The 23,953-nt window shown below is 35.5% G+C and overlaps 1 protein-coding gene across 1 annotated transcript in view; it reads left to right on the top strand.

Annotated features, from left to right (window-relative positions):
* Window positions 1-23,953, top strand: part of LOC139975405 (uncharacterized) — a 77,305-nt gene that overhangs the window by 45,844 nt on the left and 7,508 nt on the right. The window contains exons 11-17 of the mRNA XM_071983385.1: window positions 1,238-1,298; window positions 2,481-2,804; window positions 3,028-3,251; window positions 8,306-8,446; window positions 11,369-11,521; window positions 14,363-14,473; window positions 15,603-15,861. Coding sequence (XP_071839486.1) covers window positions 1,238-1,298; window positions 2,481-2,804; window positions 3,028-3,251; window positions 8,306-8,446; window positions 11,369-11,521; window positions 14,363-14,473; window positions 15,603-15,861 — 1,273 coding nt within the window. The remainder of the gene's footprint in view (window positions 1-1,237; window positions 1,299-2,480; window positions 2,805-3,027; window positions 3,252-8,305; window positions 8,447-11,368; window positions 11,522-14,362; window positions 14,474-15,602; window positions 15,862-23,953) is intronic.

The raw sequence follows: 23,953 nt of genomic DNA, 5'->3' as shown, positions 1-23,953 counted from the left end.
GGGACAGATGTGCAACCAACACATGGCTCCCTGTGCGATGCACTATACAAGTATATGTGATTCTTGTGTTTGTGTGTGAGATATGCCTGCTAAAACATAATTAACCATCGTGGAATTGCAAGCATTGCATGCAAATTTCTCTGGGAAAGCTGTTGGCTGTTTTCATTATTTTGGTGGTCAGAGTTATCTGAATCCTACATTTTAGTATATTTTAGTGGAGATGAAATGTCAATGCAGAACTAAAGAAAGCAAAATTTCAAACCAACCTTACTTAATAGTTGTAGCTTTGCTGAATATCATGCTTCATTTGTAGATGTTCCTAGTGAATTTATTGGCTGTTTGTTATAGACTTTACCAAAAAAATTAAGGTCACCATTGGCCAACTTAATTTAGTGTCAGTAAATCTCATACTTGGTACAGTAGATAGGTACCCCTTCATGAATACTATCCTTTTAGTAGTTTTGGCAAGATTTGGCAGGGATCATATGTCATTTTAATGTCAGCAATTGTCAAAATTTGAAAACTGTTAACATTTTACTCATAAAATTCACCATTGATGAGTGTCATACTTAGTAAGTTCATACTCCTTTATAGTGACTTCTTGGTTGCCAACTCAATATTCTACAAAGGTCTCAAATAATTTGGAACACTGTATACAGTAGTCAGAAGATGAAATATGTATCAGAGAATTGATGTTCTTGTATTTGACTTTCACAACCTATGTCTTGTCACATATTGCTGTATGCAGTATTTTACCTAATTCTCTGCGATATATGCTAAAAGTTTTTTAAGGAAATTTGTAAACTATCAAAATATTTCACAATGAATAATATAAAGCCATGAGCTAACTTCCTTAATAACAGTTGTTGAAGGGCTAATGATGGATCTAATTTGTTCTAAAGCTCAACAGGAAAATATATCTTATTATATAAAACATCCATTTGACTTTTAGCCAACATCAGAATGCTGTTTGGTCTGGATTGTAGGTCATTTTGTTGTATATTGTTAGTTCTTTTAATGATAATTGATTATCAAAATATTGCAAATGGAGCTTGAATTTTGTGATCTCCTAGTTCTAATTTTATTTTATTGAGTTTGACCTACATCAGCAAATTCATTAAATATAAATATGACAAGGCATCATGATGTAGTTTCATTCAGGTTTGTATGATTTTTCACCATATGTACTTTTGTCTTTTCTTGTCTGAATGAAATCTTCATTTTTCATTTGTTTTAGATGGATTTTAGAATACCGGGGAGGAAGTCAGCAAAATCATCATCACCGAAACCAATCTCTGGTGAGTTTCTGGTATTAATAGGAACAATCATTTAGAAACTTCAAATGTTTAATTAACGAGGATCTCTTTGTTATTGTCAAAGAAATCCCTGTTAACTCTAGAATAAGTGATGAAGTACAATAGTCTGTAATCACAGTGTAAGCAGGCATACATATTTAATTCTTCACTTATTACTGGATTTCTGCTGATGTGTAAAGGTTGGTCAATAAGACACAAATATATTATTACACAGGATCAATCAACTTTTGAAAACGTTATGACAATACTAGTCTTTTGAGACTGTTTCCTTCTATCCAAAAAGTGTTATTTCCTTTTGCCTAAGATTATTGGTGATTTTCCTATGAAATCCTATTTGTGTTCTCCTAGTATTAAGAAACCAAGGCTTAAATCTGAGAATTATCTTCTGATAATCATGTGTGAGGAGCTGGGTCTATTTTGATTCTCATCCTACTGATGCACTGTTAAGCAGTTGAAATCATGTTCACCCCAACTTACCCAATTCATGCTATTATGTACATAGGCACATATGCACAGCGCAATATGTGATTGACACATCTTGCATTATTGTGACAACTTTAATACATTGAGAAAGTCAAATTAAACTGTGCAAAAGATTTATAAATCCTTGGTGAGTAGAACTTGAATGCCATCATAGCCAAAAATACCCACATCATTGTCTAGCTTGCATGCATGATGTAGGGTTTTGTCACAGTAGTGGTGAGAATTACATTTTCAAGTTTGTTAGCATTATGTAAAGAATTGTACGTTATACTTATAACAATCTTGCTTTGAACAACAATAGCAATAGAAATTAATCCTCTGTGAGTAATTTTAATTTGAGTATTTATAAATAATTATGTGTAATAGTGTAGCTTGCAGACTTCTGTGTTTAGTTATTTAAGTGACAACAATATCAACTTGGAAACTGATAAATCCAAGAAAAGATCAAATTTTAATGCATATGAGGTTGTAATATTTCAATATATATATAACAAATATTATCAATTTTATAAATGGAGGAATAATAGTTTTTGACAAATAAGCCAATATGAGATGTGTCCTCATATACTACAAATACTAGCAAAGAAAAAGACCTTGAAGGAGACCACTCTTCACTGAAAACAAAATTGTGAAATATTCTTGCTGAATATCCCTGAACTTTTCTGATTATTTATATTACAGACAACTTACCTTCCAATCCACTGCAAATGGAGCTTCGGATCAACAAGGATGGAGGAGTGCTCAAGCTTCCAGGTACCGGTGTCAGCTTAGAAATACCTCCTGGTGCTCTGGAGAAGGATCAGTTAATCCAGATGAGAATTATTCCATATAATTTCCAGGGTGATTCTGATCTTTCATTCAGTAGTAATTCATCAGTTGTGGTTGAGCTTCTGCCTAGTCACCTGAAGCTACTGAAACCAGTAATCCTGACATTGCCTCACTGCTTGGTTCTCAAGAAAGGATGTGAATGGAAAGCAAAGATATATAGCAGCCATCATGAAGAAGGTATATTTAAATGCACATGTATTGCTTTTAAATGTATTTCACTTATACTAATAGGTTAGTTTAGTTATGATAGAACACAGCCTCTTACAGTGTTCCGTCATTGCATTTTAAAGACTATTTCCTGCATAATACAATCTATATGTCATATGAATGCAACCAATTAGAACTTTTTATTATCATTAATAAATGTAAAATACCTTTCTGTTTCATCTGGATTCTTCAGGCAACCAGCCTGTGTGGAGACCACAGCCGGACACACCTTATGTACTACGTGAGCGAAATTGTGTGATCAAATTAAAAAATTTCAGCTGGGAGAAATTTGACATCGGCGATGAAATAGTTGAAGGCAAACATATCGTGTTATATGCTGCTAAAGATTTGTCATCCTCTGAAAGTATAACACAAATTCATGTTGGCTATTACTTGGAACTACCAGGGGGTGAAGAGGTGAGGATCTTCACTTATTGATATTGGCCGCCATTTGGATTCCTGGGAGATAAAATGGTGGGGTTGTGTTGATATTTGCTATTATTTACATTTATCAAGAAGTCAAGATGTGATTTTTGGTTACGATGCTGAAAGCTCAGTAACCTTTGCAATCATGCTTGTTTGTGTGGGTGTTTGTGTCTCAACAATCACAAGTTGAATGAATTTCATACTTGGTAGGTAGATGTCCTTTGGTGTGTAGATGTGCTCTATTGCTTGCAATTCCAACATCATGAATATCAATGAGTGGGCAGGGCTTAACATAAAATTCTTAAAATATCACGATCTCTCCAACCGTATACCTGTCCTATTTATTTCATTGTGATATGGTGTTGTAACAAAAAAGTAAGTACATGTTCTTTGCAACAACATTGTTTGCCTCATTAGTATTTATGTTTGGGTGAGGCATAATGGGAAATCATGGAAAACAGCTTGTTAAACACGATATCACAACAAACACAAGTAGAATCTTGGTAGATAGATGTCCTATGATGAGCAGATGTGCCCTTTTTTTTTTGAATCCCATCTTATTAATGTTTGGGCAGGTCCTGCCATAATACTTTTGATTTCTTGTCCGATGGCTCAAACTAGGAACCTATGCGATGGTGATTGCGTGTCTATATGTGTGTGTATTCGTGTGTGAGTGTGCGTGTGTAACGCCCTTGGCTTGTAAACACGATAATTCAACAAAGACAAATTGGATTCATACTGTGTACATAGGTGCGCCATACTGAGTAGAAGAACCTTATTGATTTTGGTGCCCATTTCATGAATAATGATGAGTCAAACGTAAAAATCTTCAAATGCTATAATAACTCGGCAACCAGATGTCAGAATTTATTTATACTTAGTTTTAATATGTCAGTAGATAGCGGGTACATGGTGATATATGTTCAAGTTGATTATATGCATATTTATGAGAGGGCGGGCATAAGTTTATTTTCACTAAAATAGCTTGTTTACACGGTAACTGAACAACAACAAGTTGGATTGAAGTTGTACTTTGTGCATAGATGCCCCATAGTCAGTAGATGAACCCTTTTGATTTTGGAGCTCATTTCATGAATAATAATGAGGTCACGGGTCAAATGTGAAAATCTCTAAATGCTAATAACTCCACAACTGAAAGTCAGAATTTATTCATAGCCTACTTGGTATTGATTGATGTGTTGCTAGAAAGTGAGTTCATAGTGATATATGTTCAAGTTTATATTATGCATATTTATTAGAGGGGGGGCTTAAGTTTATTTTTGCTAAAAATAGAAACGGAATGTTGGATTGAAGTCATACTTGACACATATATGCGCCATGGTAAGTAGAAGAGCCCCGTTGATTTTGGTGCTCATTGCATGAATATTAATGAGGTCACAAGGTCAAATGTAAAAAATTTCAGAATTGAGGCATACTATGTGTGAAGGTGTTGGTAGATAGCGGGTACATCATAATGTATCTTCAATGTGATATTATGCACATTTATCAGGGGACAGGGCTTGAGTTGATATTTGCTAAATATTGCTTGTTAACATGGTAAGTTAACATATGTAGTAGGTAGTTCCACATTCAGTGAAATAACCTTGCTGATCAATTTAATCGACAATGACAAAAGCTTGGGAATATAATCTCAATTTGCAGGGAATCACAATAAGCCCATTGGCTTTCTGGTTAAAAAGTCAATATCTCTGCAACCATATGTCCGATTATGATTATTACTTGGCATGGTCATGTAACTAAATAGTAGGTACATGTTCTTTGCAACACCAATTTTACCTCATAATTATTGTTGGGTGGGGCTTACTGGAAAATTGTCAAAAACGGCTGAAAACACGATATCTCGACAACCACAAGTTCAATCAATGTGATACTTGTTAGATACATGCCCATGTGAGTAAATATGCCACATTGTTCTTGGTTCTCATCTCATGAATATGGATGATTGGGCGGTCTTAATATAAAATTTGGTTGATACTGGTATGTTGGTACATAATAAGCACATTTCCATGAGGTCTCCAACTTTATGTCATTAATATTCATCAAATTACAAGGTATGGCTTTCAAGCACAGACAAAAACCAAATGTTCCACAGTTTGCATCAGTGGTACATTAGATTTGTCACACTACATTCATACAATCAACTTTGATATTTTATTGTGTGCATATCATGAATATTAATCTCAACATAAAATTCTTCATAAGATATCCCTTAAATAGTATACATGTCTAATTAGCTTTATACATGTACTTGTATAATATGATGTAAATATTGATACTGTACATGCTTATTAGATCATAAAAAAGAAATATATTTGGCTTTCTTATAGTGAGTACAAGAAACCCTAATATTGTGGGTGGAGGTCATTGGGAGTCAGCAGAGGTCCAAATGTCAAAATATCAAAATGCTTTATCTGGAGAATTGTACCTTCAAAAGAGATTAAATATGCAAGGTAGATCATCCAAATGATAAGTAAAATTGCTCCACTATTTGGTATAGGCAAAACCTCATTGAAGGTTTGCAGAAGTCAAACCCTACGAAATTCCTACAAAACTCCAGCTTAGGTACATGCACGTATGAGCCTCAGCCAGGGTTAGCTTGTAAACTACATTGGTGCTGCATATGTAATGTATTTAAAGGGAAGGGGCTTTCCCTATGGTTATACTAAGTCAATAAATAGACTTTGTCAACATGATAACTGATTCCTGTACGTTTCTTTATATGTTGCTGCATTAGTCAATTGATAATCCTCTCCATTTTGGTGTGAACAAATTCGTGAATGGGTTATTCCATATCAAATCACCAAATTTTGGAGTATGTTGTAGTTTGACATCTTTTAAAAATTTCCACTTAAAATATCTATTTGGATAAGGAAAATGAGTACCAGAAGACTATGTTTAAACTTAACACTAATACACACTGTACCTGTACACCCATTACAGTGTATTTACTGTACACACTGTACATACATGTATGTACTGTCTCAATGTACATGTACTGGTTGACATTTTATAGTAGTCTTTTAATTTAATGAATTAAACCAGAAACAGACAAGTACACTGCAAATAGTATTTGTTTATATGGCATTAAAATCTGCACAGTACTGAATTGAATGACAATAAAGTACAATACCCAGGCTCAAAACATGTGGAACATCAAAACAGGCAAAAACTTTTTTTTGTAAAAATCCCAAACTTTGAAGAATTTTCATCTCAAAATAAGGCAAAATACCCTCCTTAAATGTTTTGTACAAACAGGGTGGTACTATATTTCTTCCAGAAAGAAATTAAAAAATTTTTTTTCAACGTTACACGTTTTGAGTAATTGGCCGTCAAAGACATCAGAGCAATTTAACAATTTACTTCATGAATTTATATTGAGAAAAGCTGCAACCCTGAAATTTGTAAAGATTTAAGAACTTTATACTTACAATTAAAGTTTAAATTCTGAGAGCTCTAACATGGTTACATTAGTAAAAAAAAAACGGCATCAAAACCCCTTTCTCATGCTGAATCGCAGCATGAAATAGCAACTTTGGAACTGCACAACTTGCAAATATATTATAGGAAAGCATTGTAATAATTATTTTTTATTGTTTCTACTAGACATAGTAGCCTCTGAAAGAATCAAGTACCATCAAGCAATGGTCTAGGAGCAATTACTAAATATAGCACATTTTTTAGTGAAAAATACAAAAATTGAATATTTTCACACTTTTTAGTTGACCTAACTTCAAAAGACAATGTTTTTGTAGCCTAATTTTTATATGCCTGTTCTATGGGGTAGACATTATAGGCATCTGTTATAGAAGGTAGTAAGATGTTTAATTGCTGAGAAATGAGACCTTGAAAGTAAAGAAAATGCCATGATGGCGACAAATTGCGGAATTTCAAAGTTGGATAAATTCGGCAAATTGTGAAGCAATACAAATGAAATATTCAGGGTATGCTTATTTTATGGTGTTCCAATCATACACAAAATATAGGAAATTTTCATGGGTTGCAGCAACAGCCATCAGTGATTTGAACACGGAATGACCCGAATATTAACATGTATGGCTTAACATACTATGAATATGTTTAGGCATCTGAATCACTAAAAACTTTCGTTTTCTGTTTTATTAGCACACACACATTATTGTGTGTGTGAGGTTATGGAGTTCCAGCTGTTAATTTTTCAAATTTATTCAACGACTTTGTGTCATACTCTTTCTATTTGAAATGTTGTGAGCTTTTGTGGTATAAATTTTCCTTTTTGCACAGGAAGTGCTAAAGTAGTTTATGTCATAGTAAGTTTTAGTAGTTCCGCAAATAAATTGTTTATAGTATTTGTACACGACACCATTCTTTATTTGTGTATCAATTGGGTCATTGCCAGGCTTTGCGAGCCTTCTGTTGAGGTCCTGTTGAGCTTGCCCTCTTTCCATAATGTGGTATGTGTCGTATGACATAATTCGTCACTACTTTGTTACAACTAACTGTTGACTGATATTGTTTCCAAATTGGAGGTTGCTACTTCTATTAAGGGGTTGCGTATTAACTTTCCCCTTCAAGTCATAACTGAGCCAAGTAACTTTTATCGACTAAAGCAAGTGTGATATAGTGTGACCAAGTCAATGGGCTGTTGGTGTGTGATTTCTGTCACATACTTGTTAACTCAATAGAAAATGCCCATTGGCTGATTGTAGATAGTAAATACTTTGTAAATATATACACATGTCCAGCTGAAACTCAGAGAAAGTGAAAAGAATGACGAAGCAAGCATTAATACTACTCCGAATGTACTGTCTAGCCAAAGACTCAGTTGTTTCAGGTAGTTTCTGGAGGTGGACGAGTTAAAAAACATGCTGGCACCTACACTTAGGTGCCAAATAGTTCATTCATTGAGACACACTTGTCCAAATGATAAATCTTGTCTGAACAACTGTGCCTTTTGGTGCTCTAGTTTACATATTGATATCTGTATCATCTTGCAAGCTGTTTCTTCTACCAAATTTTTGCTTCTTTTCTCCCTTCTCTGTTTGAAGATTGTCAGCATAAATGAAGTTTCTGTGTTGGTAAAGCAGTCTGCAGTATTTTTTAAACAAGGAAAATTGCCCCTGAAATGTCATTTTGTCAAAATAAAGCCACCAGATTGGACCTATGATGCTGAAGAGGAAAAAACAAAGGTACAGTGGACTCTCATCAAACAAAAGTTGAATATTTTAATTTTACATATTTTGTCAATAATATTCATGAAGTGTAAACTATTAAACATCACATAATTTAGATAGTTCAATTCTCAGTTTCATTCTCTGGCAAATGAGACTGGCATGAAAAAAACCAGTGTTCATTCATCAGGGACCAAATGTTATTTTTTTTTTTAGAGAGTTACCTCAAGTTTTCTGTTTCATATTTTATTCATTAAAATTACAACCATAACATACTAATTTGCATAAATTTGCATGATTGTTAATTTAGCCAAAAATTGTAGTTTTTAACGGTATATTGGTTTTTTCTGCATGCGTATCTAGAAATAATATCTCAGTTATCAACTATCACATGGAATCAGTTTAACGTAGGTTAATTTATTTCATTCCTAAAACAAAGGTTTCTGATCTTCAATTCTTTGTTAATAATGGGTGCTAATTTGCATAATTTTGATGTCACACACCTGACTAAAATAACGCAAAAGTTTTAATAACTGATGTGCATAATGATGTCCACACTTGATATGCAACCATTCATTCAAGACTGTTAGTTCTGCAAAATATTTAGTAAAATAATTATTCCTGCGATTAATTAATAGCCTCTAATTAGTCATCACAAACGTGACTGATGGTTATATGTGTGACATTTATGGTCATGTGTGTGACAAACTGACATGAAGCCCCAAGTTGAGCATTCAATGGACTAAATATTGTTAGCAGACTGGTTTGTTATGTGTGTGTGGTCTGACAACAGTGTAATATGCTAATGAGTAAAGCTCCATCCAATGAAATTGCATCAGCAATGTAGGCTTGGCCTGTTGTTATATCATGTGTGTATGGCATGACAACAGTGTTATATGCAATTGAGGAAAGCTTTATCCAATGAAATTGCAGCATCCATGAAAATGCAGAGTGTCACACACATGACCCAAAAATGTCACACATGTGACCCTCCAAAGTAGAAAACCATGGCAGTAAGACTGTTTTAAAGTACTTCCTATGGAATATCAGCATCAGTGCTGTTCTGTGATCAATACTAGGGTCAACATTTGCATTGCAAAAATTGCATATTATGGAATGAAAATTCAGAATGTCATGCACGTGACCCAACAATGTCACACACGTGACTGGATTTTTTTAGCGTATGTAGTATTATGCTATTTTTAGAATTTAAATATTTAGATGAAATGTCTTGTTGGAATGGAAACACATTACGGCAGAAACATGAATAATTATGGTTATCCAGCCCTGTTAGAAACTGAAGAATTTGTTTCATTTCAGGTCACACACGTGACAGACCTTTATATGAGCTCTGCCAGCACATGAATGTTCTGATTTTGGCAAAGCTATATGGTTTTTTTGAGTCCCCTGGTGCATACTTAAGTATTGCAATTAACCCAACTTTCTTTACCTAAAAGTAGTTACTTAGTGGCAAAGTGCAAGTTTCCCCAATTTTCAACTAAGCTGACATATATCAGATTGTGAACACAGCTACTAAGACCTAGTTCTGATGAATTTTTTGTCAGAGCAGATCAATTCTTTTCAGTAACATTTCAACACTCCTTACTGGTTTCTTTCTAGCAAAAGAAGTAAAAAGCACCTCTTTACCACCAAATTTTGATTTGCTCTAAGTACAAGGGAAAACAGTTTCAGGGCATCAAATCCACAAGAAGTGGCAAGATATCATCTGCAACTGCAGATATGACATACAATGTCGAAAGGATTTTAAACAGCTTTCTTCAGAAGTATGTCAATGGAAGCAGGTCACTTCGCCCAACAACCATTTCGCCTAAACCTTACCATTTCGCCCAACCAGCCTGGTCATTTCACCCAACCTTGATTAAATATGATACTTTAGTAAGGAAACTTTCGGGAATTGTTAACGTTACGGGATACGAACCGAATATTAAGGAAACTTGAAGTCGTGGTTAAATTGATTACATATGTGATTACATGTGGTTACATTGATACAGTGGTTACACTGATTAAATATAGTACTTCAATAGTACGGACGGGTTTTATATTTTAATTTTTTTTTTTCAATTTAATAAGGAAACAATCGGGAATTGTTAGTCGGTAGGTTTGATCAGTGTTTTAGGGGTTAGGTTTGAAAGGTTTTTATGGAGACCGATTCCCCTTTGTTTGTATAACATTAAATGAACACTATGTAGAACTTGATAAACAATACCCTTGATTAATGCCTGGCGGACATGATAAACCCTTGACCAAAGTCATCAAGCATAACAATAGCTATGGATTAATAAACCAAATTGAACTAGTGAAATAGAAATGGTGATATTATTCCACACCGATTCCCCTTTGTTTGTGTAATAAATTAACTTCCATTGTATGGGTAACCGCCTAAAGTAGTGTAATCCTCCCATTATACCTGAAGTAACTGCTTAGACTATATCGAGCAGGTCTCACTTTATTTACCAACCACGAAGTAACATAACCCAAAATAAATCAAATTGAACTAGTGAAATAGAACAAGTAATATTATTCTCACTGAATATTAGTAAAAAAAAAAGTTAGGCGAAATGACCAACAAGGTTGGGCGAAATGACCAGGCCGGTTGGGCGAAATGCGAAATGACCAGGCTGGTTGGGGGAAATGGCAGTTGGGCGAAATGGTTCTTGGGCGAAGTGACCAGAAAGCATGTCAATAATGTAAACTGTGTACAATTCTCTTCCAAATCAGCTGTTTGAGTAATGGGTTTTAGTTTCCCTAAAATAGCAAGTATATATCGACTGGGAGGATTTGTGTTTCTTGTTAGTACTAATTGCCCATGAAACATTATCCTCCCATTAGGTTGGTGTATCAAGCACTATACCATAGGATAGCAATCATTCCTGTGAGTAATTACAAAAATAATGTTAAAGACTCATCTTCTCATTTCAGGAAATACCTTTCAGAAGGGTCGCCACTTCCAAGGGAGGTTTCTGCACATTTGTGCTAAACATCAAGGAAGGTACACAGGAGAGGCACAACTGTAAATGTCACTTTGAGGCTGGGCAGGGATCAGAGCTTGTGGAATTACGCTTTATTCTTAAGGTAAAGAATGTTTGGAATATATTACAGTTACTACTAGTTTAATTGTAACATTACTGGTCAAAATAGCTTCTTATAATAAAAGATGTTTCTACTCATTTCATATCTAATACCTTGATTTCCAGAAGGAAGTAGTCTCTTGATTGATATTGAATATGAAATTTTCAATTTGCCTGTAAGAAGGAAGCGATCAAGGTCCATTTGATGAAGGCGGTAGGTTCTCAGTTAACAAATCAGTTAAATTAACAATAAATTACTGAATGCAAATATGAAAGAGAAACTGTTGATATTAACATGAATTTACAGTCGTGACATAGTTTTCATAATTGTCATTAAGATGTGATTGGCTACAAACTTGAGGGTGAGATAAAAGGAATGAAACCAGGAGAAACAATAAATGGTTGAATTACAGGAAGGGTGAATTTGGTGATCAAACTGCTAGGAACAACAAACTGCTTTAAAGTGGAAACTTAGCGATGAGAGGAATGTAATGAATAGCATGTATAATTTAAAAGTAACTTTGTATGCAGAGAACTGAGCGGGACCTAAAAAACTGAAATACTATATATTTATACAGGGTTCTGCCAAGGGTGGATTGGGTGCTGGCAGGACTATCTAAGCGGAGCGCCACCATCGGTTGACGCAGAGCGTACAAGAAAATTTTGGGTTTTGGAAACCCCCAGATGGCCGGAAACGGCCCTTCCCGAGTATTCTGAGCCACATGTAGACAGCTTTGAAATGAGATCTCATGTCTGGAATTTTTCATAATTAATGAAAAAAGTTAGGTGGTGCCTATGAAATAAATCATTCAGGCTGAGATGATAATTTTAGATGGACAGTTATTTACGACAGTTATGATATACACACTGAGCGACTAACGCTGCAGCTCATGTATCAAGTAGTGAATACGAAATCTGAGTGTAATTTCATGTACAAATAAACAGTAAACTAGTGAATAACTCCGATCAACTGCGCGATATCATGCAGTGAACCTTCGAACAGCGTTTATTACTGCAGTGTTACTGTACGTTCGACCCTCCGGCTATGGAGCTGTTTTTTGGAGTTCCTATCGAAAATAAGTGCCGGTCGGAAAAGTCACTCAGGCAGATTGTGGCGGTCGGTAATTCGGCGTGCTGGTCGGGCCCGACCAGCGCCGACCGGCAGCGGCAGAACCCTGTATATATATATATATATATATATATATATATATATATATATATATATATATATATATATACTACATATATATATATAAATATATATATAACTTATATATAACTTCAATGTGAGAAAAATGGGATGGATGAGCTAAGGTGGAACACATGATCATTGTTTGACCATCAGCTTGTATGTGAGTGAAAGTGTTGAAAAAATATAAAGTAAAGATACAGAAACAATTTGGAATGATATGAACAAATTGCTAAAGAGAAAGGCTTGTTTAGTTGAAAACTTGTCTAACAGAAATTGTATCGATATACGTATAAAGACAGAATCAGAGACAGGGTTAATGACAATTTTGATTTGAACTTGAGAAATTTGATAACATATAAAGCCAATTACATGGGCTATTTGAAGGAGATGATACTGCAAACTTGTAGTATATCTTACTAAGCAGCAGTTGATCAAATAACTTCAAAACTGTTCATTCATTGTAAATTGTGACACTGAGGACATTGGATTGGCAGTGGTTGTCATCCAGTGTTTATTGTTGTGTTATGGTAACTGACACTAATAATATTGCTTAACCATGTGGTTTGTGTAAGTTATATTCAACAGTGACAAAATGTAATGTAAAGAATTCCAAGTGTGAAAATTTCATAAATGATCAATAAGAAACAACAAAAATGAACAAGCGATGTATTTCTATGCAAATACACCAAGAGGAGTAATATGATAGGACTAGTAGAAAATTACAAATGTACACAAACTACCAATCAGCGAAATCCCAAATGTTTATCTTCCAGATGGTGTAAATGTCTTTGAAATGTGGTTTCAACCGATCTGATGTTTGTAGATACACCATCATTATATAGTTGTACTACACTTTCCAGCTGTAGTACCCCCTAGGTTAACAATTTTCTATCAAAGTCCTACACCTAACACTTCTAGTTAATTGAATTTATCCTGTATTAATTAAACAGATATTGTAGTGGCTGAACTTGTGTAACAAGCTTGCTGGAAAATTCCTTCATCTTCAGGACGAAGCCACATCCTCATAGCATTTTGATGACGAGGATATGAATTTTTCAAATGAGATGATATTTTGTGATTCATCTGGACACAGCAGAGCGCTGAGGGACATGATTTTGAGATGAGATAATTTGCCCACATTTTAGAATATGTTTATAGACAGATAAAGTTTCACATTATGTGTTCGCTGAATATCCCCATAATTGTGTGGTGAATTTATGGAAGAATTAATTTGTTACAGTAGCCCAATTGGGCAAAGAAAATTCCTAAATACCATTAGAATGCACGTTGATACTGTATGTATGTGTAATTACATAGAACGTTCATAAACATTCAATGATGAAGCAAACTAGCATGTGCACGCTCGTTTATATGTTTGCTTTGGCTCATAACTTCGGCCTTTTTTGGAAGATGACTTCTTTAATCTGACATATATCTAGTTTAACATTACAATAATGGCAGGTAGAAATTCAAGTGGTTATCTGCATAGTAATACAAAATTATGCTGGAAAATTCCTTTACATTGCATAATTACGACATACTCAGTGACATGATATACAAAATAATGTTTCATCAACCAGCTAAACATGTGCCCTAGATATGAATCATATGAGCTTTCTGGTTCTCAACTCCTTTGCCATTTCTTTCTCACAGAATCCTTCTTTGCCATCCCATCAAGCAATTAGAGGAGAAGCTGAAGGGAACCCAGTAGGGGCTGAAGCAATGACTAAAGATAGCAAAGTAGTAACAAATGAAACTTTGCAGGTAATTATTAGTAATATTATTCATGACTTTTGACCAATATCGTTCTTAATCTGTGATTTCTGACTGGTTGCTAAATTGAAACAATTGTGACTGATATCTTGCTTTCTTCACTACGTGATTTGAAGCCGACATTTAGACATTATCGAAAGTTATAATTGCTAGTTCGGTTTGCATGTTGTTCCCAATTTAACATTAAAAACATCCCACACATTATCAAAAAGTATACATAAATAATTGCCCTATATGCTTGCTGTTGTTTTAAGAAGTAATGTCATGCATATTTAATTAGTAGGTGATGCATATTGTAAAAATATTAACATGGCCACGTACATTTTTGTTATCTTATTATATTCTTATTGTGCCTTATTGGCCTAAAACACTCACATAAGGTTACACCTAAATGTCAACCACAGTAATGTGACAGTGGTATTGGTAGCTTGTAAGTGACTGGTATATGCTGTACCTGGCATTATAGGCTTCAATTTACCATGGAACTGCAACGGTCTAGACAGCTTGGATTGTACTCTTGAAAAGAAGAATGTTGCTATAGTTTGTTGTCCCACAAAACATATAACACAATAATAGAATCATAGCATGTTTCACAGTTATACAAGGAACTATGTTTGGTTTGTTGCGATTCACTTTAATGTTATAATGGCGTTATCTACATGAATCTGGTATTTTGGATTATGTATCAACTACAAGCACATCGGTAGTATTGAGATTCTGCAGCAATTTCTACATTCTTACAGTTTCCTGTGTCGACCCTTCATCTAAGTGTCCACTCTTTTTCTAGTAAACACCTGTGTGACAAATGTGTGGCAAATCTGTGTATATTTGTGACAGTCACACTTTTCACACATAATTGCTGCTGTGTCTATGAATAAAGGTAGCTGTTGTCAAGCATATTAATGAATTGGTGTGGCAAAATTAAACAATTACATTAGCCCATTTAACTGTCTAGTACACAAATCAATTTCATCAAAGTATATGATATGAGCATTTGCCTCATTAGTGTTCTAGCTTTTGACCGTCTACTAAGGTTCTTATATGGATTAGCTCAATTTCAATTGGTATCATAAAATAGCGTTAGAACGATGAAACATTTTGGTTTTTTGGTTATTTCAAGGATTTGTCAGGAAACCTTACCGAAGAATGGCGGGATGTGGGAAGAAAACTGAAGCTTGAAGAGACAGATATTTGCAACATAGTGGCAGATCACAGAGATAAGGGACAAAAGGAAGTGATTTACCAGATGTTGTTACTATGGAAACAGAAACGTGGGATGGCAGCAACAAACAATGCACTGATAGACGCTCTCAGAGAAGCTAGACGACAGGACCTGCACGATAATTTTCTTAAATTTGGAAAATTTGGAACAACTTCAGGTAAGTCAAAGACATCAAAACATGATTTAATTAAAGGAGATTATGTTTTTCTTGCTTTGTACTTATACTAGGGATATTAGCCTGTAGAAAGAAGAATTAACATTATTTATAGAAAACCTGCTTGTTCTGCAATAGAGTTAATTCAATTTTGCATGGAAGTATGAGCAGCAAAGTAATCTGCATATTGACATTTAGCAAGCTGTAAAGAACATTACGTTGTATACGTTTACTTCTTATAGCGCTATGTTGGAACTTTGCAAAGAAATCATACAAAATCCATATGCAAGTTATTCCCCTTGAAAGGAGCATTTCTATGATACAGCCTACAAGTTCATATTTTATGTCATGCATACCTCTAAGAGAATTGTCTGCTAGCCCTAAGAAGTTACCTTAAAGGAATTGTCTGGTGGATAATTTTGATACATTGCCCTTGTGGTTCTTATTTTTCTCTTTCTAACCATATAAAAAATGTCCCATTCAACGTTTTCTTCTTGTAGAAATATGGTTTTCAAATTCACTAGTTTTTCACCAAAAGTACCAATTGTTCGAGAAAAAAAAAATGATAAATAATTTTCCAAGCATGTTGTGAAAGTATGAGAACGCGAATGTTGCGTTTGGCAGAGAAACAATTTTTTGATCGTTAAGGATGGACATTTCCAATATGATTTGAACAGTACAGAACGTGACGTCATCTATGCTAATGCAGATTGCGACATAACCCACGCTCCATACAGTACCTACAGTAATCACAACAAAATCCGCGTTTGTATACAAATTAATTTCTTCCTTAATTTTTGGTGAAATTTATTATAAATTAGATATGTTTTCAAAAACTCCTTAAGCCTCCATATATGTAGTAGATCGGTGGTTTCGTGGTCTTTGTGTAACACAAGATTAGTTTGAACAGTAGACTCTTCGTTGTTTATACATCGCGCTATCCAGCTCCATCGGGAAGAATGTTCCCATCTAGGCTACTCTAACGTTTACATTCGGACAGTTCTGCGAAGCCTAAACTTCTCGATACTACATTCTGCTCTGACATCGATTCTGCCAAGTTTCATCTTTCGGTGTTTCAAATACTTTTCAAGTTTCCTTTACTGTAAACTTGATCCTTAAATTTTATTTCATCAATTTAGAAGAACAGCTTATGAACTGTGGTTTGAGTATGAGAGTGTATTACTTGCAACGCTATGTGCGTATACCAACTGGACATAGTAGGCTGTATACGCTTGTGATGTGTACGTAATATATATAGGCAATCACATTTGCGTGTACACGCGAGAGTGTATTTGCTGCAGAAATGGGAGCAGGCGTGTAGCCAGGAATTTGCCAAGGGAGGGGCGAAACTGTTGATTTGGCATAGCAAACTATCTAAGCGTAGCGCCACCATGAGTTGGCGCGAAGCGTACAAGAAAATTTTGGCTGACAATGCCTCCCAGATCGCTGGCAATGGCAATTCCCAGGCCTTGTAAGTTGAATCTTAGCATTTTCTCTTTTGAAAATACTAGCGATACCATAACAACATTAAAAATTTTTTTTTAAATATGCTCAAGGGGGGGCGGCTGCCCCCTTCGCCCACCCCTTGGCTACGCGCCTGAATGGGAGTGCTAACTTCAAGTCGTCTGGTTTGCCTATTTGCCTGCACTACGTCATTCACCTAATTGATGCGGTCAAACAAACGGTATTTTTGGTGAGAAACTGGGGAATTTGAAAGGCAAATTTTTACAAGAATAAAACATCGAATGGGGACAATTTACACATGGTAGAAAGAGAAACATAAGACCTATGAGAACAATGTATCCAAATCTTCCACCAGACAATTACTTTCATTCTCTGACTATGTTACAAAACGTAGATATTTTTGTAACAAAAGAAATATCAATTTAGTTCTCCTTATGCATGACTTCTATCAACAATGCATTGAAAGAGGTCTCAGATTGTTCTGTTAATTGTAACAGTAATCATGTAAACATTTATATGCAAATATGATATTCCGCAGTATTCTGATATATATTCATTTGGTCTCACTATTTGTATAGTGGTGTGTCTATTGTTGAGGAGAGTCTCATAACCTACTACTTATAAATAGTAACTTTCTAATAATAATAATAATAAATGAGACTTATATAGCGCCAAATCAGTAAACAAAAGTTACTGCTCAAAGCGCTTTACAAAGAAAGTAAATTAATTTACAAAGGAACAAGTGAAAAAATGGGTCTTAAGTAGACTTTTGAAAGTAGAAAGTTTATAGCATGTTCGAATGTGATCTGGTAACTTGTTCCAGAGATAAGACCCAGAGTATTGGAAGCTTCTGTAACCATAGTTCTTCAATCGTGGTTTTGGAACAGTTAAAAACAGTTTGTTGGAGGAACGAAGTGTGCGAGTTGGAGTATATGGCAAGAGAAGTTGTGACAGGTACACAGGCCGTTCAAGATGATGAGCACAGAAGGTGAGAAGAAGTATTTTATACTGGATTCTGTAGCTGATAGGTAGCCAATGAAGTTCCTTCAGAAGTGGGGTGGTGCGGCACTTTCTTCCTTTCCTTTTCACAATACGGGCAGCGGTGTTTTGGATCTTTTGGAGTTTCTTGATGGTCGAATCAGGAAGGCCAAATAAAAGTGAATTAAGAAAATCAAGCTTTGATGTCACAAACGCATGGACCAGTATCTCGCAAGTCCTATTATCGAGGTAATTCCTCATCAAACTGATTTTCCTAAGTTGCCAATTTGCAGAACGACAGAGATTAGTAACGTGATTTTCAAGTGACATGGTCTGGTCAAAATATGCACCAAGGTTTCTAACAGTTGAGGAGATATTAATAGAGTCTTTACCAACAGTAAGTGGTGGAAAATTAGGTGTAACTTCAGAGAAACGTGATCGAAAAACAATAAACTCTGTTTTATCACACTTTAGTTTCAACTGATTAGTTGTAAGCCAAGTGTTTACAGCACTTATACAGGTTTCCATTTTATGAAAAGCATTTGGCACATCATCCTTATCGAAAGCAAGAAGTAATTGAGTATCATCCGCATAATGATGAAAAGGAACACCATGGTGCCGAATAATATCACTCAACTCCGCAAGATATAAAGAAAAAAGAACAGGTCCAAGTACAGAGCCCTGTGGAACACCAGTAACTAATGGACGAGGAGACGAGAGAACATCTTCAATTTTCACCTGTTGATAACGCTCAGTAATATAAGAATTGAACCAGGATAGAACAGTACCACCTAATCGATACTTTGACTGCAGTCTTTCTAACAAAATGGAATGATTAACTGTATCAAAAGCTGATGATAAGTCTAAAAGAACTAAAAGGACAAAGCAGTCTTCATCAAGCTTGGATGTAATAAAATTATGAACTGCATTGAGGGCAGTTTCCGTACTGTGACCAGACTTATAAGCTGACTGGTATGGTTCGAGAAGATTCTCCTGTGTAAGATAATCCATTAAGCGAGATAAAACTCTTTTCCAAAACCTTTGAAACGAAACTCAAGTTCGAAATAGGGCGATAATTTTTTAAACAGTTTCTATCTAAGCTGGTCTTTTTAAGTACAGGAGTCACATGAGCAACCTTAAAGGAATCAGGTACGGTTCCTGTTGACATAGAAGTATTGACAATATTCGTGATGAGAAGAATGAGTTCTGCTGAACAACCTTTAGCTAACCATGTTGGCAGCGGATCAAGCATACACGATTTTGATGGAGAGTTTTTGATAATTTTAAGTATTTCATCTTCAGTAGCTTCAGAGAAACTGTCGAACGAAGATGCAGGCGATGGCTCAGTCAAACAATTTGCAGAAAGATGAAGGCCTTGACGATTTAACATAGTACAAAGTTCCGAGATCTTCTTGGAAAAATAAAGGGAGAATCTCTCAGATAACTCTGTATGGCAGGAATAGTTCGGCAGGATGGCACACTTCTGTTTATTTGAAAGAAAATCAACAGTCTTGAAAAGATCTTTAGGAGATGATGTATCCGCAATAATAGTGGCGTAATAATTTCTCCTTGCAATACAAATTTTGTTCCGCACAACTTTACAATGTTCCTTAAAAAGTTCTCTATGAACAGATAAACCTGTTTTGCGCCACTGACGCTCGTGCTGTCTCCTAACTTTCTTAGCTTGGACAATATCATGACTAAACCAAGGTTCAATTTTCTTGTCAGGTTTGACGACCTTCCTAATAACAGGGGCATGTTTATCAAAAATAAAACTCAATGAATCATAAGTAGAAACAAGTTCAGGGAGTGAACCCTTTTGATCAACCCTGCAAATTGGGCTATCGTTGATATCAGATCTAAACTGAACCAAGTCAATATCTTGTGTCCTACGATAACATATGACTGGTTTATTCACAACAGTGGTCTTTGCACAGTTAATGCTACCGGTAATAATCATATGATCAGATACATGTGGATCCAATACAGAAATGTCATTAATAACTTGCTCTGTGACACGAGAAATAACTAAGTCAAGAATGTGACCATGTTTGTGTGTTGGTGTAGTAACATGTTGGCACAAGTTTCCAGAGTAAAGAAGGGATGTAAACTTTTTAACGTCAAGAGATTCAGAATTATCCATATGAAAATTGAAGTCACCAACTATGAGTAATTTTCCAGGAGTAGTGTTAAGAAACTGTACATAATCAGTAAACTCTTCCAGAAAGAAATTGACTGAATTTATTGGTAGAAGAAGGAGGTGGACGGTAGAGAACCACAACTCTCAGATTCGCTAATGCACTAAAAACTTCGAGACTCTCAAAAGAATGATATGTAACTGAAGAAATCAAATTAAAAGACAACGATTTCTTGGAGAGTAAGCCGACACCACCTCCACGTGATCCACGTGGCAAATGGATAAAGTCAAAGTTAGGTGGTGTAAGGGCACGGATTAACACGTCATCACCAGTTGGAGCCAACCAGGTCTCAGTAATGGCAAATAGGTCCAGCTGGTATTCATGAACAATGTCCAAAATTGCGGATGTCTTTTGGCATACTGACCGAGCATTTAGGACGGAGAAATTAAAATTATGAAATACAGGAACAGATAGGCATTCAATTAGGTTATTTTTGTTGATACTTTGGACTATAGTATTAACATGCTTTCTCCTGCCAATAGTAATAAGCACAGGAATTGAATGATTAGTTAATTCTGGACGTAAGTTCTTGCATGTTGGTAAAAGTGTTCCTTCCGAAAATTTGGTGAATTACAAGTATCATCTCTAACAGTTGAGCGTAGGTAAGCAATAAAATTCATGGCAAGTTGTACGATGCCCCTCCTGTTAAGATGTATTCCATCACGTGATATATGAGATAATGTTAAACTGGAATTGTCTATAAATGAAGAGTTGTGTTCCTGACAAAATTGCTTGATGTTGTCATTAATGTGGCATATCAGAACATCAGTGTGGAAACAGTTTCTGTTGCCAGTCAGACCAGAAAAAGCCACTTTCACTCCACGAACAAGGGATTTAATGGTAGAATCAAGTTCTGAAAGAAGATTGATGATCTCTCTGGTGTTATGCATGATAATGTTGTTAGTTCCACAATGAACAATGATGACTGCTGGCTGTTCTTCACCAATTAGAAGTGGAACAAATTGAATAAGTTTTTGTATGGTCATCCCTGGTATGCAAGAGTTGACTACACGATACCTGCGAGATAGTCTTCTGCCAATCAAGTATCTTGGAATTGAGTCACCAATTATAACAGCGACAGGCCGAGGATGGATAGTTGGATTATGACTGTTAGGCAACTCAGTAGATCTATCAGAATTGATAGAGTTTGAAGGCAGAGGGAGATCACTGTTTACCCCATCTGATCTTACTGGTCTGGAAGAGTTTCTCTGTGGCTTCAATAACTTTGGTTTCAACGAAGGTATGTGATGTAAAGTTTCCATAGCAACAGTCGATTCAGGTTGATCTGATAGTTCAAGTTCATCAATAAGGTGACCAAACCTATTCGAAATAGGCAGACCATATTCAACTATGCGAGGAACTGTGTTTGGGTCCTGAACTGACGCACACATTGGCAGCTTGTGAGATGCAGACTGTTCAGCAGGAGACTGATCACACCGTGGTCTAATGTCAATTACATCAGAGTCAGCAGCATCTTTCAGTTCTTTCACTCTGGTTAATGCTCCTTTAATTTTAGGACCGTCAATCACAGTCTGGGTTTCCGAATTATGACCAGTGATGATATCTGTCTGTGTAGTTGCAGAGACAAGCTCTGGGTGAAGAATATTTGTAGTCTGTGTAGAAGCTGATATAAGAATGGGATCATCATCAGTTTGCGTAGAAACTTCACACAACTGAGCGAATGTCTGCATTGCTAACGGGGTCACAGGAGAAGTATAATGGACTGGCGTACTTGTGTATGGTGGGGAGGGAGGAAACACCGGCAGCGGCGACACCAGGTGAACAGACCATGGAGTAGTAGGAGAAGAGGGTCTCAGAAATGAAGTATTTTCAGGAGCATGTTCACATATTACAGACAAACAGTTTATAAGCCATTTCCTTTGGCATTCCCCTTGAACAAATAGTGTCATGTTTGAGCTGAAGACAATGACGGTAGTGAAAGTGGAATCCTTATTACAAAATCTGTAAATATCACCGTTGATTCCATTCCTGGTGCAACTAGTGGTAGATTGTTCACAAAACCGTTCAATTTTGTGGAGAACTGACTCAGACAGAACTTTCACAGTGTAAGAATATTTGTTCCTTACTATATTCCATAGGGAATTCTTAGTTCCAAGAATACTGTCATCAGTAAATCCTTCAAAAGAGCCAGACAAAGTAACTAAAGCAGAGGAATCACTTGTATCCATTGTGAGTAAACAAGGATGACAATGTTAGCAGTCAATTATGTTGCACTACTGTAAATTATACAGCATGCAGCACATTGATGCACAGGGCAGTAAAATGCAGAGGATAGGCTCTGTGTTAAATGTATGATAGGATACAGGAACGTTGTCACACAGTGCAGTAAAATGCAGAGGCTAGGCTCTGTGTTAAATGTATGATAGGATACAGAAATGAGGACAACAAGATAGGAAGTTATTAAAGAATTTTACAGCAAAGAATATGGCACAGATTCAAGTTCCTGAGAAAAACAAAGCACACAAAAATAATCCTGGAAAGAGTAAGTTGCAAATGTTGTCAAAATAAGAATACAAATAGAGACATCCCTACAGTAGAAAGGAGATCTATCAAGGATTTGCTGTATGTGTTGGTCAACGTATAATATGGCAAACCATGTTTGGTGCAATCATGATTTGAAGAGTATATGTGAAATGTTATTCATAGTAAACTTTTAATGACTTGACAGTATAACGAATGAACTCATCATGCTCATTCAAATGACGATGCAATTGTTTAGGTCAAATCATACATCGAAAAAACAACTTAATTGCTGCCTTATCATAGTACATTGAAAACTCAGCAGACATTTCAAATGCATCAAATTTGAAAGAGAAATCTCTAATTGTAAACATTAGTCATGAATTTTAAATGCAAGCAAGAAAGAATGGCAATATTTGTTGTTCAAAATTCTAACCTTAGCTGAATGCTCTAAAGTTTACAATTTCTGTTTTAATAGTTGAAGGCACTGCCATCGACTGACGGGCAGAGCCAAAAAGAATTCAGTGACTTAGTAGAAGTACCTTTAAAGCTTGGTAAGAGAGATCATTTCATACATTTTACATTATTTGTCCATCATGCAGACTCTTCACTCTCATATGATCTCAGCAATTATAATATGTAATGTACTTTAAACATTAAACTATGTTAATTGTGTTTATTACTAATTTTGTCAATAAACTGCATAATGGATTACATTATAGTAGATTGTACAGTCATTTGCCAAATATCGGTAAACAGGCTTCTTTCAAAGTTTCACAAGCATGCTTACAATTGTCATTGAATATTAAATACTTAGGTTGCTATTATAATAACATTTATCCATACTGCAGAGTCCTTAATAAAATAACACTGATATGAGTCTCCCTGTTGTGCTGAAGGGTTTACACATTTATTTCTACTTTCCAATGATCCGGCAAACGTTTTACATATCTGTATGATCTAATTTAGAAACA

This window comes from Apostichopus japonicus, chromosome 10 (genome assembly GCF_037975245.1).
Source record: "Apostichopus japonicus isolate 1M-3 chromosome 10, ASM3797524v1, whole genome shotgun sequence".
NCBI classification, from domain to species: Eukaryota; Metazoa; Echinodermata; class Holothuroidea; order Aspidochirotida; family Stichopodidae; genus Apostichopus; species Apostichopus japonicus.
Note: the sequence above shows the minus strand (reverse complement) of the source record. Positions and strands in the feature narration are given on the sequence as shown.